The sequence below is a fragment of the Condylura cristata genome, unplaced genomic scaffold (genome assembly GCF_000260355.1).
Source record: "Condylura cristata isolate star-nosed mole 26May11 unplaced genomic scaffold, ConCri1.0 scaffold00013, whole genome shotgun sequence".
Classification (NCBI taxonomy): domain Eukaryota; kingdom Metazoa; phylum Chordata; class Mammalia; order Eulipotyphla; family Talpidae; genus Condylura; species Condylura cristata.
This window is the reverse complement of record NW_004567114.1, coordinates 29023648-29037518: the sequence shown is the minus strand read 5'-3', so window position 1 is coordinate 29037518 and position 13871 is coordinate 29023648. Positions and strand designations below refer to the sequence as shown.

General features: G+C 38.7%; 1 protein-coding gene across 2 annotated transcripts in view; it reads right to left on the bottom strand.

Annotated features, from left to right (window-relative positions):
- Positions 1-13408, bottom strand: part of PPP2R5E (protein phosphatase 2, regulatory subunit B', epsilon isoform) — a 133245-nt gene extending 119837 nt beyond the window's left edge. The window contains exons 1-2 of one of the 2 annotated variants that reach the window (XM_004681797.2): positions 12869-13408; positions 10630-10793 (exon numbers count right to left, since the gene is read on the bottom strand). In XM_004681797.2, coding sequence (XP_004681854.1) covers positions 10630-10786 — 157 coding nt within the window. In that variant the 5' untranslated portion in view covers positions 10787-10793; positions 12869-13408. The remainder of the gene's footprint in view (positions 1-10629; positions 10794-12868) is intronic. The other variant, XM_004681798.2, reaches the window with a different exon arrangement.
- Between the last annotated feature and the right edge of the window lie 463 nt (positions 13409-13871).

Sequence of the window (13871 nt, the reverse complement as noted above, 5' to 3'; positions counted from 1 at the left end):
CAGTCCCATCCAGCATCTGGCCTCCAGCTCCAGTGGTCTTTTGAAAAGAACATCAACCTTGTTTTGTTCATCATTGTGCTCCCAGGGCAGTGTCTGGTGCATTACATTGCTCAATAGAAATTTGATGAATGAATGAATTGAGCTACACTCCCCCAGAATAATTACAAAAATTTGAATTTAAAGCTCTTTGAGACAGATTTGGTTGGGCCATACAGACTTCCTTCATAGCTGCTTGCTTCATATATACTTTGAAAAATATTTATACATAACTTGTTTTATTCAAGCCTCATTTATTTCATTCAAGGATATGAGGGTCTTACCACTAGTAAGCCCAAGAGCATCTAAAGTATACATCATTTCCAGAACATCCCATTAAATCAGAAAAGTCTAAATAACTTCCACTCTCAGTTGAAATGCCTTTTGCAATGTTAAGATATAAATCTAAATAAAATAAGATAAAAAACAGCTCTTTCTAAAATATTTAAGAAATAACTAGCTCTGGGTATAAAGTACAGTTAAGTAAGCAGGGTTAGTACATCAATACCTAAAAATGTACAGCTATATCTTCCACAAGGTCCAGCCACATCCCAGATTGAGGCTACTGAATTTTTAAACTTCACCTTAAATATTTTTAATTAAAATATCTTTAATCTTTCTTAAAGTGAACACTGTTTCTAAATGACTACTTATTGTTAAAAACATCTTTATAACAGTTGTAGATGTTGAAGAGGCAAATGTAGATACTGCATGGAAGCATGGCCGGAGGGTACTAACACTTTATTTTATTTTTTTAAAGTTCCTTGTATCAATCTGATTTCAAGTTATTTTGGCTTTTGCTTACAAATTAGTGGGGGAAATAATCCTTTCGATACATCACTTTTTTCTGAAAAATTAACTAGAAACAAAGGTAAAAGAGCCTTCTGACCCTCAAAACGCTTTTTTTTTTGCAAGAAATGTCCTTGATTTCAAAACACTCATTCAAAAAAAGATAATTTAATGTCTATAATGTAAAAGACATGCAATAGCTATGATTTTCAAGGCCCTAATACAAGACTGCTCCTACACCTAACCCTAAATTCTGAATGTATTTCCTTGTAAATTCTGAAATGTATTTCCTACACCTAACCCTAAACTCTGAATGTATTTCCTTGCAGACGACATTCCTTCCATTTCCAGTATTGTCTTCTGGGGCACTTCAGTAAAAGACTATTCCAAAGTCTTTATCTTCCTTGTTAGAAGACAGCTCTTTTCCTGAAATGGTACCATGTCCCAATTTTCTCCATATTCTTTTTAATGTTTTAACATTTTACTTTGAAAAGTGTTCCAGGCAAGAGCAACCATGCATTAATTAAACTAAAACGCAACGTCACCATAAGATGAAAATCTTTCATGATGCCTACATAAATGGATGAACTTTTGCCAGATCTCTTCCCTGTGTATCTCTGCTGTGTGTTCTGAAATAAGATCCTGGCACACAGAGTGATTCAAAGAAAGATCAATGAAAAACAGAAAGATAAGGGGAGAAATATTTATTAAGCAACCAACCATGCATTGGGCAGTTTACCCAAGTTATCTCACAACCAACCACCTTGGGAAGTAGAGGTTCCATTTTACAAAGCAGAAACTGAATGTCCATATAGGTCAAATAACTGACCTACATTCACAAAGCTAGGATAATCACTGACTTTAACTCATACCCTTTACTGCAATAAGCTAGTTCCCCAAAAGATGGAGAGATGAGTGAAGGTCACCAAAGTTGGAAGCTACCAGTTTGCCAGATCCTAACCTCCCCACAGCTGTTTGTCTTCATCATAACTGCATTTGAACCCTACAGGGCTCCAACCTTCCTGACTGCCTCTTGGTGCACTGCCTGGCCTTCCCAAGGAGCCGGGTCTAAGACCTGTTCTCCTATGACTCTTTCTTATCACTTCCAGCAGCGGACCACCCACAATGTGACCTGCCTGCTCCTCTCCCTCTTCTTCTCTACTTCTCTTTCTCATCACCTCAATCTCACAATTTTCAGAGTTTTTACAAAACGATTCACAGAGTAAACATGCCACAAAAACTTGAACAAAATGACAGTCAGCTCTATTGCTCAGTTGGTCATCTACAGGCAACGTACTTAACAGAGAACATCCCAGCCTTGGACTAGATGGGCCTGGCTGGGGTCCCAACCACGGCTCTTCAGTAGAAGTGAGCAAGTTATTCAGCCCACAGTCAACAGCAAACATTCCTTGTTCTGGGCGTTGCTGAGAATCTTAAGTGAAACACCACCTAAAAGTACCTCACCTGGCAAACAACTGAAGCAACAGATGCTGCTTCTCTTCTTCTTCTTGGTTGCTAAACTATTTTTTCACCGGCAAAGACAACCTGAGATTCTCCTCTCAACTTCTTCCAAGTTAACAGTTATTCCAGAAAAGAACATTTTTAAGGCACACTCAATCTGACCATTGGAGGCTTATTCACCCAGATTAATTTTTCAAATGATATTGACCAAAAATTTCCAAACAACCACACAAGTCCTACAACAAAATCTTCAAACACCTTTTAAAATTCTGCTGGATATCAAAAAGAATTAAAAATTGGGAGAGAAAAGGTGAAGAAAACTTCTTGCTATTAGATCTCCCTTCTACAGAGAGGGATTACATGAAAAATGCTATTTCTCTGCTCTTAGTGAGAAAACTGACAATCACCATCTAAACCAAGGGATCCTAATCTTTGGGGAAATGCCTTTGAGAATCTGATGAAAGCTCTAAATCTTTGCTCAAAAAAAAAAAAATCAATCTTCCAGGAGACAAAAAAATACTGCCTAAAATTTCAAGATGGTCAAGGGCCCACTGAAACCCACCCATCAACCACAAGTTAAGGACCCTCTCCAAGACTCTTTAAAACCTCAATTCTGCCTTTGTTTCTGAAAGGTACAATAAATTCAGAAGCTTGGACAAAAACCTCTAGATGATAAAGAAAGACGTTTCCTCATTCAATTCTTCAAGTTGCTCTCTGGCTCAAAACAAAATGCACCAAATCAATAAGGCTCAAGACCTAAAGTGAAAATACTATGTTTAAAATGAAATCTCAAAATAAATTGGTGCTCCAGGGCAGTCAGTGAGTGTACTGAGGAAATAGATAGCTAAAGGGGATACAAAACTATTAAACTGTCTATATTTTATTTTTCAATATCACTGTTTTTAACCATTTATTATCATATGTAGTCTTAATGTGTATGAATTATATATCCATAATGTGTATGAATTATAGCATATGTAAACAATACACAGATGTACATGCATAGAAGGTCAATGTTCATTTTGTTTTTACCAGTAGGAATAAGAAATTACAAAAAAAGTTTGGAGTTTGGTAAACAACTTCCAAAATAAATTTATCTAACAATAATTTTACCTGGTAACTCTCCACAAATATAATTTCCCCTGAAGATAATTACATTAGCCACTTTAAGTTCTTATTCCTAAATGGGAAGCTGGTTTCAAGCTGCTCTTAATTAAACAGTAATACTGAGATTGTTCCATAAAAACTAATTCCTTTTTTTGGTTTAAAAGTCAAATTGTCATAGCTCAACATACGCCCTAATCTTCCTAAGGTAGAAATAAACCACATAATGTATTAAAGGAACAAAAATCAACTGAAATACAAAGTATGTTCCATGATATAGCTTCTTTTATAATTGCAATAGCTAATATATACTTCAGCTTCTACAAAGTAGCCAGCACTGACTAGTAAATATTTTATCAGCTTATAGCACTAAATCTAACTCTCTAAGATGGGTTGGTTCCAACACTCCCCAATTCTGAAGATTAAAACATTGCTTAGTAGAAGTCACAGAAGCTTCTTACAATTCAAACCTAGATATAGATGAAACCAGGGGTCTCTACTCTTAATCTGAGGAAAGACATCTACCTTCCTTAGATAATACACTATTATTTATTAGGTAATAATATAATTACACAATATACAAAAATATGTTTAGCATATTTCAATTTTACTATGTAAGTATAAAAATAAGATCCTGTATTTGTTTTCATAAGTCTTCATATATAAAGGTCACAAAAATATTTTAGGAGTAAGAGGATGTCATCATTTGCAAACAAACCAAAAGAACTACCTAAGTCTTTGAAATGTCTTTAACTATATCAAGGAAGTACATCTGGTGATCTGACTAGCCCATAGTTCAGTCCCCAAAACCAGGGATTGCACTTAACATTAAGACGTTAACATCTTACCATCACAAAACACAAACACACATATCCCAAAGTGATAAATCCCTTAAGTGAAAGAATTCACTCCTAGCAAATCACACATAAAATTTACTCCATGCTCTCACACAAGGGATCACCCTAGTTTTTAACCTGAAATATGCAGAACAATCAGAACACAAAATCACTCTTGGGATTTTAAATGGACAGAGTAATGTGATCCTTTTAAAAATAAAAGGTTTTCATTAAACAAGTTTATGACTTTGCATAAATAAAGTTTAAAATAAAACTTATATGACCAGATTTGGGGAGGAAAATTTTAATATTTAAGAAGGAAAAACAAATACTTACATTACCATTACTTACATTACCATTACTAATGACCTACATGTCAACTAATAATGTTCACTCATTTACTAAGAAATATTTATTGACTGTCAACTAATGCAAATGCTGATGTAGGGATGAGAGAAACAAGGTTTCCTCACCAAGGAAAATCAAACTTTAGTGAAGGAAAAGAAAATGATTAACATTCAAGTGAACAAAGATAAAATAATTTTAAATTATAAACACAATACAAGAAACAGAGAGACAGAAACTTCAAAGACTTTTTTTAAAGGCACCTTGAAGGGAAGTTTCCCTTAGATGGACCCATTTGAGCTGAAAAGTGAAGAATATTAAGAAATTAGGCGAAGAAAGTTCTAGTGGGAAAGGGACCATAGGAGAAGATTCACTTTGTCCCTAAATATCTTTGTGTACTGGCTGGATTATATTCTAGAGTGAACCACATAGTGATTGATTCTGTTTATCACTTACATCCTTTAATGGAAATGTGTCCAATACATCTGTGCATCCACACACAGCTAACAAGATACTGTGAAAGTAATAATAATAAACTATTACCAATCTTTTAGACTCAGTTAAAGGCTCTTAACTAAGGAGAGAAGTAGGATGGTAGGGCTTTCGGAATATGATAAAAGCAATGAACTCTGTTCTCCAAATCAAATGCAGGCACATACGAACCCTACCTATAATTTTAGAAGGGTTTTAGAATCCTTAGCGCTTAGCCTAGCCATAGCACATGCTCCCTACCCACAACCAGAAGTCCTTGAACCCTAGGCTGAGAACAGATCAACAGTTATGACAGTCAGTTGGGATCAGATATGAATGCAAACTGCTACTCTAACTTTCAACTGTTTAGTAAGTCAGGAAGCCTATTCTCAATTTCTTTTGTGTACATAAGACTCTGAAGGGGAGTTTTCTCTGTTACAGAAACAAACTATAAGCCTATACAAAGAAAAAAATATTCTGACCTAAAAGAAACTAAATACCTCCTTCACTACAACTAAGGATAATCTTTCACATTTGAAAATGTGTGATTTGGCACTTGATTTTGGACAAAATCTTCTGTTTCTTCCCAAGAGAAAAATATTACCACACTGCTTCAAAGACTGCAAAGTTGAATATGAACACCTACTAATTTCCAAATATTCTTCTAGACCAAAGCATAGCTTATAATTATTTTTAAAACACACACACTCACACGCTACAATTTAGCTATCTATAGAAGATACATCATTACTCAGGCACAAAACAGATTGATGGTTATTAACCTATTTTGATTCAGACACCCCTTTGAGAATCTGAGAAATGCCACAGAATTTGAAAAACGCCATACAAGGAAAAAGTGAATATAATTTCAGATAAATGACAGCCCTTCAAATTTAATCAAGGATTTAATATTCTTTACCCACTAGGCCAGAATATTATGTCTAGTTGTTTATGGAAAGGAGAACTGGGAAAACAGAAATGGAAGGAAGATTTTTTTTCACTATACACCCTTTTGTATCTTTTTGAAATCTGAACCATGTAACTGTGATAACTATTCAAAAAATAAATAAGTTGAAAGCAAAAAGCAATATTCCCAAAAAAAGGACAGGATACCAACACAATAGGTGAAAATCTCCAAATAAAATTCTCTAAAAAACTACTCTACTAAATTCAATACACTTGGAAATTGTTTCTTCTAATTTCTTGGTTGGAAGAGATACAAAGCTATAATATTGTTTTAAAGGTTTCACAAGTTGGGGGGGGCCCTCCCTGGTGGCGCAGCGGGTTAAAGCACAGCACAAAGAAGCTTAAGCCATTTCTGCATGAGTTTGATCCCCGCCTGCCCTGGAGGAGATCCACATGGCACAGCAGACCTCTCCTGATCCGCCCGCTGCTCCCCTCAGCAGTGTACTGCTCCCCACTCTGTCTCTGGTGAATCCTCTCACCCTCCGCACCTCTGGCCTGTACCCCAGTTCTGTACGAATAAGTAAATAAATCTAAAAAAAAAAAGTTTCACAAGTTGGGCCCTCCCTGGTGGCACAGTGGGTTAAAGCACAGCACTAAGAAGCTAAAGCCACTTCAGCCTCAGTTCAATCCCCACCCCAGAGGTGATCCACATGTCACCGCAGACCTCTCCTGACCTCACCCGCTGCTTCCCAGAGGTGATCCACATGTCACAGCAGACCTCTCCTGACCCCACCCGCTGCTTCCCTCAGCAGTGTACTTCCTCAGTTAGCCTGTTCTGCTCCCCACACTGTCTCTGGTGAATCTTCTCACCACCCTTGCACCTCTGGCCTGTACCCCAGCTCTGTATGCATAAATAAATAAACCTTGAAAAAAAAAAATTCACAAGTTTCCAATGTTAGCATTTTGACAGGAACATATAAAAATTTAAATAATTGTAATTATTCATATTCTAACTTAAGAAATCCCAGTAATAGCTATCATATATTTAACCTGGCACAAAATAAGTAATCACTAATGAATACCAAAGTTTTGAGATTCTAAAATGAGTTATGTAATTACTGTTTACAAAATTTCCATTTTTCAAACTCCCCTAACGTTAAAAATCTTGAAGTCAGGTCTTTATAGCAAAATACAAATTCAACTGTAACTTACACTGTATCCCAATAAAAATAAACTCAAACCTTCCAAGTTAATCATAGCAATACTATAGAAAAATTAATTCAAAGCTATCCTTCAGCATACATTTACATTTATTCTGGTTTCTCCTAAGGAAATGGCCAAAAACAAACAAAAGACCTGCTGTATTTTCTTTATATGCTGTCAATATCTCCTAAAGTTGGTAAGAAGACAACACAAAAATAAAGCCCAATCCACTGTAAGGAAAATAAATGTCATTTGTCAAACTATAGTCACAACAAAAATCAACAGCAAATGTATATTTCTGAAGTCTGTATCTGATTCTCCTTTTTTGTTATTCCGTAGATGTGAAAATCTAATTTATAAAATACTTTTCAGAATATTTTCCCATACATGCTTACTACATAAGAATCACTTTCAGTCTGTCTGGATTAAGTTTGTGGATATACTTAGTACTATATGGTCTTGAAACTCTCCAATTTTCCCCTCCTGGCAACATATAAAAGCTCAAAATCTGTATCATTGAAAAGCAGAGGTTTAGAAAAGTTTCAATACTACTACATTCCACTTAAAAAATGAAAAGGATATGCAAATTAAAAATAAGCGCATGAAAGGGTATGCAATACCACTAATTATTAGAAAAATGCAAACAAAAACACAAGAAATACCACTTAACACCCACTATGATGGCCATTACTTAACAACAACAACAAAAAAAACCCAGAATATAGTAGGTACTGGTAAGGATGTGGAGAAATAGGAAACTGTGCATTGCTGGTGGAAGTGTAAAATGGTACAGTTGTTATAGAAACCCATGCAGTGGACCCTCAAAAAAGTAACTATGATCCAACAATTCCATACACACCACCACTGGATAGATAACCAAGAGAAGTGAAAGGAGGGTCTGGAATAGATATTTATAGACACACAGTCACAGAAGCATTACGACAACAGTGAAAATGCTGAGGGGATATAGAAGCAACCCAAGTGCCCTTGGAGAGATGAACCATGTATATAGCTCCACCGAGACACCAGTCACCCTTAAAAAAACAAATGTGACACAAGGCAGATCTTGAATGAACCCTGCAGATATTACGCTACCAAAATACACAAATGATAAAGGATTCCCTTCACATGTCACCTCTGGTAGTGACATTCAGGGAGGCAGAATGGCAGTTACCGGTGGAAAAGGAAAGAATAGAAAATGTTGAGTGGACACAGTGTTCAGTGTTTTGATTGGGAAAGAAAAAGTTTTTGAAATGGGTAGGGGTGATGGTTATACAACAATGGTATCTACTACACACTGAAAAATGGTTAAAATGGTAGATTTTATGCTATGTATATTTTAATCACAATTAGAAAAATAAGGTGAGGAATACCAGTGTATTAAAATGTGCCAAATTCTTCTCATGTAAGCCTCATCCATTACCCAAAAAAACAATAACTACCCTGACTATGAGCAGTCAATTTCTAATCTTAATGTTCACCAGAAACCCCAAGAAATTAATATAATAAAGTACAAAGTTCTCTCTAATTCTAAAAATGTTTTAATCTACTTCCTCAAAATAAGATCCTTCATCAGAGACAGATGCTAATAGTAATTATGTCTAGTTCAGTTTAGATAAATTACTGAAAAAGCCAATTTACCCCAATTTTGTGTTTCAAGCAACATCAGTTTTATTCCCAGAAAATTTTCCTCTTTTATTCTTCCAAGTCTCATAAGGATTATTTTCTTTTTTACCCAAAAAATCTTTAATCAAACTTACCTCCCCTAAAAACACTAAGAACTCATCTCTATTAATAAGTTATATGTCTAATGATATATATCATCTTTTACAATAATCAGTATTTATTTAACTTCCACTAATCTCAAGTCTAACCACTGGAATCCCATTTATTAATCTCCCTCCCTTTATAAAAATGTCCCCATCAGAAAAGTAGAAGCTTGAAATACTGTAGGCTAAATTTTGAGCGTATTTTTCCGAGTCAAACTACAATTTTTCTAACAACTTTTTATTTCACAGACTATTAAAGAAATAAATGGTGATAAACTAGGAGACCAGGATGTATGATTTCCTCTGAGCCAATAAAGGGGCATCTGTTCACTTTCTCAAATGCTCAGGAGACAAAAACCCCCTGTCAAGGTAGAAGTGACATTTTCCATACTATAATAAAAGTTATGCTCCAATATACTTAAATACTGCCTGTCAATTAACACAAAGCAAATAAATGAAAATTTAAAGGGATAAAAAGCATCCATATATCCAAAGAAAATGAAAAAGGTTTAATTTAGAAAAAAGGTTTTCACATCAAAAATTTGTTCCTAATTCATTACAAAGAAAATAGTATTAAACTAGGTCCTCCCTGGTGGCACAGGGATTAAGGTCTCAGCACTATCAAGCGACTGGCAGCCACTGTAACATGAGTTCAATCCTTTAACCAGGGAGTTGAACCACATGGCGCAGCAGACCTCTCATGTCTCACCCACGTTCCCAGAAGTTCAGCAGATCTGCCTGTCCTGCTCCCCATTCCCCATTCTGTCTCTCATGAATCATCTCACCTCCCCTCACCAACCCCCCCCACACACACACACACCCCTCTGGCCTATACTGCAATTCTTGTACACATACATAAATAAAAAAAAAATCTTTGAAAAGAAAATAGTAGGGCCCTCCCTGGTGGCGCAGCAGATTAAAGCACAGCACTAAGAAGTTGAAGCTACTTCGGCATGCGTTCAATCCCCACCTATCCTGAAGGTGACCCACATGGTGCAGCACACCTCTCCCCACCCACCCGCTGCCCCTCTCAGCAGTGTGCTTCATTGATCTGCCTGTTCTGCTCCCCACTCTGTCTCTGGTGAATCCTCTCACTGCCCCTGAACCTCTGGACTGTACCCCAGTTCTGTATGCACAAATAAATAAATCTTTAAAAAAAAAAAAAAGCTTAAAAAAATAGTATGAAATGAGTATGATCATCATATACCATATTTACTTGTACTATCTAAAAACAAGAATGCATATAATCAAAAACTAACAATTTTTTCTTGATTTTTAAAAATGAGTTCTTACAAATATCATTTTAATATAAAGTTAAAGGTACCATCTCCTCCACTAGGTATACTGCCTGTGAACTAGAATTTTTAGCTGTCCTTGCACATAATGTATCCATGGAAAGGTCTACTGAAATGTAAAAAAGAAATAGACCCAAACATCTCAAAGTTCCTCTGGCATTCAATTTTTCTACTACCAATGTAAAAGATTCTCCTGATACTTGTCCACAGCTATTAAGATTAAACTGAACCTTTCAGAAGGGAAAAGGGGTGCATCTAGTCAGATGCCAATAATTCCCATGTGTCTAAAATCTCCCATCCCTTTAATTTGCAACACAGAATTTAACAGGTATGAAACTCTATAAAAGGGATATTTTATAGAGACATAAAAAAAGATCAACTGAAAAAGAATCCATCACCTGGTCATGGCCTTACCTTTCAGCAGCGGCAGAGGTGTTAACTCAATGGGCTTGCCTTGAGACCTAAACTGTGAGGAACTCTGCGACCTCTTCTGTCTGGCTTTTCTGACGGACTTCCGAGAAAATCCGTCTACTTTATCCACTGATGGAGGAGTAGTTGGTGCTGAGGACATATCCCTACTAAAGAGAAAGAAGTGTCAGACATTCCCAAGATGGAAGCATATATATTACACACATTCTAAAATTCTCACACACAGTATGCATGAAAATGGGAACATGTGTTTAAAGAAAGCAAATCAAATCAATTGAAAGTCATCTATTCAATGGAAAAGTATGAAACTTCATAAGAAACAATGTAACTATCATATAAGCAGTACTCTAATGTACTGTGTTGCTACCATTATTATAAATATTGAAGAGGCTCATGTAGATGAACTCTTCTAAGCCATCTACTCATTTTCTAACTGCAGATCTCTTCTCATCTTAAGACTCCAGGAGTAATTTTGGAGCTACTCTGCAGCTGGAAAACTTCCATCAGTACATTTTCCCAAAATATTTAATATTATGAATGGGCTCTTATTGTACTTCAAGAACCTAATGTATCTATCACTATGTAAAATTTACAATTACACTGAAACTATCTAGGCATGACTTTTAATGCAATATGGTATGCTAGCTATGATAAGCTACAACACACTGCAAATGAGAACAGGCTAGATAACTTTAAACAGAACACATAAAAGGCATAATTAAAATCATTTCAAAGAAGTCTTTTTGAATGAAGCCATCTTAAGTTATTAAAGCTTAATAAACAAAACTATGATGAAATCATGCACCAAAGGGAACTGAAAACATAAATTCACAGTCTACGTAGAAAAACTATGTTGAATTCCCTTTAAATTTGTCATCAAATATTAATTTTCATTTCAAGTTGATGAAACTTAATCATTCTCTTGGATTTTTTAATGCTCTAAAATTATTAAAATGAAGGCCAGTTCCTAAAAGAACAAGTGTTAGGTGTAATTCCATTCACCAACTTAAACAGATGTCATCATTTCCATGGCACGGAGGCTTCAAGCAAGATTAATGGAAGACTCAGACAGAAATAATGTATATGGGGAAAATGCAATTACTCACCTGTCATTCCAAAAGAGAAAACAAGTGTTTTTTAATTTCTAAAAGTGTATTTCCCTGCACATGTAAAAATTAAATTTACCTGGATTCTGACAAAGTAAAAATAACAAAAGCATAACCAAAAAACGACATGATCTTAAAGTTTGGAATTCTGAAGTCTTGTGTGGCCCTCTTCCAAAAAGGAGTTTTTAGAAATCTACCTAATTTAGCTTTACAAACAATGTCACAGATGCGAAATTAAATTACAAACTGTGAAAGACTATATAAGATTGGAAAAAAATTCATAATGACTGCATCACCAAGAAGCTCCACATCACATGTGTTTGCTGTAAATTTAGGAGATGCTTTTCCAATCTGGTATGTGAATTACTGGCATTCTTACGGTAACACAACGAGATTTCAGTAAATCCCATTCCTCCATCACTCTTTTTGTCCCCTTATTCTTCATCTCCCATCTCTAAAGATCTATTGGTATGTATCTACCGGTAGCAATTTTGTCTTTTCAATAATCGTTTGCTCCTTATGCCGGCAACCCAGAATAAACGTCAAGGATCTCAAACCTAAAGCGCTGCAGAACTCAACATGCAGCAGCAGCCGATCAGTGCAAATCCCAGGGAAACAGGTTTCGCCCTGATCCAGGGCACCCAAAGCTTTATCATCCTTCAAGCAGCGCACACAGGTTATTTCTAAGGTTCAGCAATAATCCAAGAAAGACAGGGAGTGGGGTGTCTGTAGGGATGCTCACTTCTACACCACCCCACCCAAGCACTGGAAAAGATAAGGTGCTACAGAATCTTCTTCATTACACCAAGCCCCCTTTTCCCACCCCACCCCCGCCCCCGCTAGTGAGTAAAGGGGGACAAGAAGACGCCTCTAATTCCGGACCGTGAAGAAAAGGGGGGAGGGGGCAGAGTGAATGCAAGGCATCATCAGAAGCATTTGCAGGTAAATCAGACAAGTGGGACGGGCGCTCCCTCTCCCGCATCCCACCCCAACCCTCTGCACCCCTCGCCTGCCCCGGCCAGGCCTTTCCCAGGCCGGTGCCCTGCAGACTCCCCAACAGGACTGAGAGAAGGAAGGGAAGCCGGCGAGCCGCCGCGGTCCTGGAGGGACGAAGTTACCTTGAAGCTTCTGGGGAAGAATTCGAAGATGATCTGTGGTTTCGAGGAGCGGGAGACGCGAGAGCGGACCGTAGAAGGGACGGGTGGCGGGACCGGGATGTGCAGGGGGAGGTCCGGAGCCAGGGGCGACGACTGTCCGGCGCGGCGTCCCTCCGGTTGCGCGGTGGCGGCGCCTTTAGGCCTCACGGCCGGACCTCAACCTCAGCGCTCCAGCGGCGGCGGTGGCCTCACGATCCTCCCCCGCGGGCCCGTCCCATCAAATCGGCACCGACCCCGTTGCGGCTCCGCCGGAGGCTCCTCGCTCACATTCCCGGCGGGCGGCGCCTCTGCTCGTTGCCCGGGACCCGGCGGCGACGACGTGGGGAGGGGGGGAAGGGAGGGAGGAAAACAGGATCCGCAGCGGCAGCAGGAGGTGAAGGAAGGAAAAGGAGGAGGAGCCGCTGGAGCTGGAGCCGCCGCTGCCAGAGCCGCCGTTCGGTACCCGCTGTGGGTCCCAGTCAATGCCCCTTTCTCTCTCCTATTGTCAATATCACCGGGCGGCTGAGTCCATGGCACACGCGCAACCGAACCTTCGAGCCAGCAGCACCCGCCTCCCGCGCCCTCTCAATGGACGCTTCAAACGGGAAGCGAGACCTCATTGGCCCGCTTCCGCCTTCACTCTCGTACCAGCATGTTCGGCTGAGAGCCGATCGGGGATTGGCGGCGGAGGGGGGGCGAGAAACTGGAGGGTGGGAAGAGAGCCGGCCTAGGATTGGGCTGAGGCGAGAGGGACCCGGATGCAGCCGCGATCTCCGGCCGCGCTGTTGCCGCTTCCGCCAGGCGGTTGGGTAGGCTGTATCGCGGAGACTCTGCAACCTCTGGGCCTGAGAGGTTCCCCTTAGACCCTGGAGCCGTGCGACTGATGGATCGGTGGGACGGGTTTCCGCGCAATGCGGAGCCTCTGGGCGGCCGCCGTCTTGAACCAGAGAATTCCAAGGACAAGAGTTGTCTCAGAGTGGGGGCG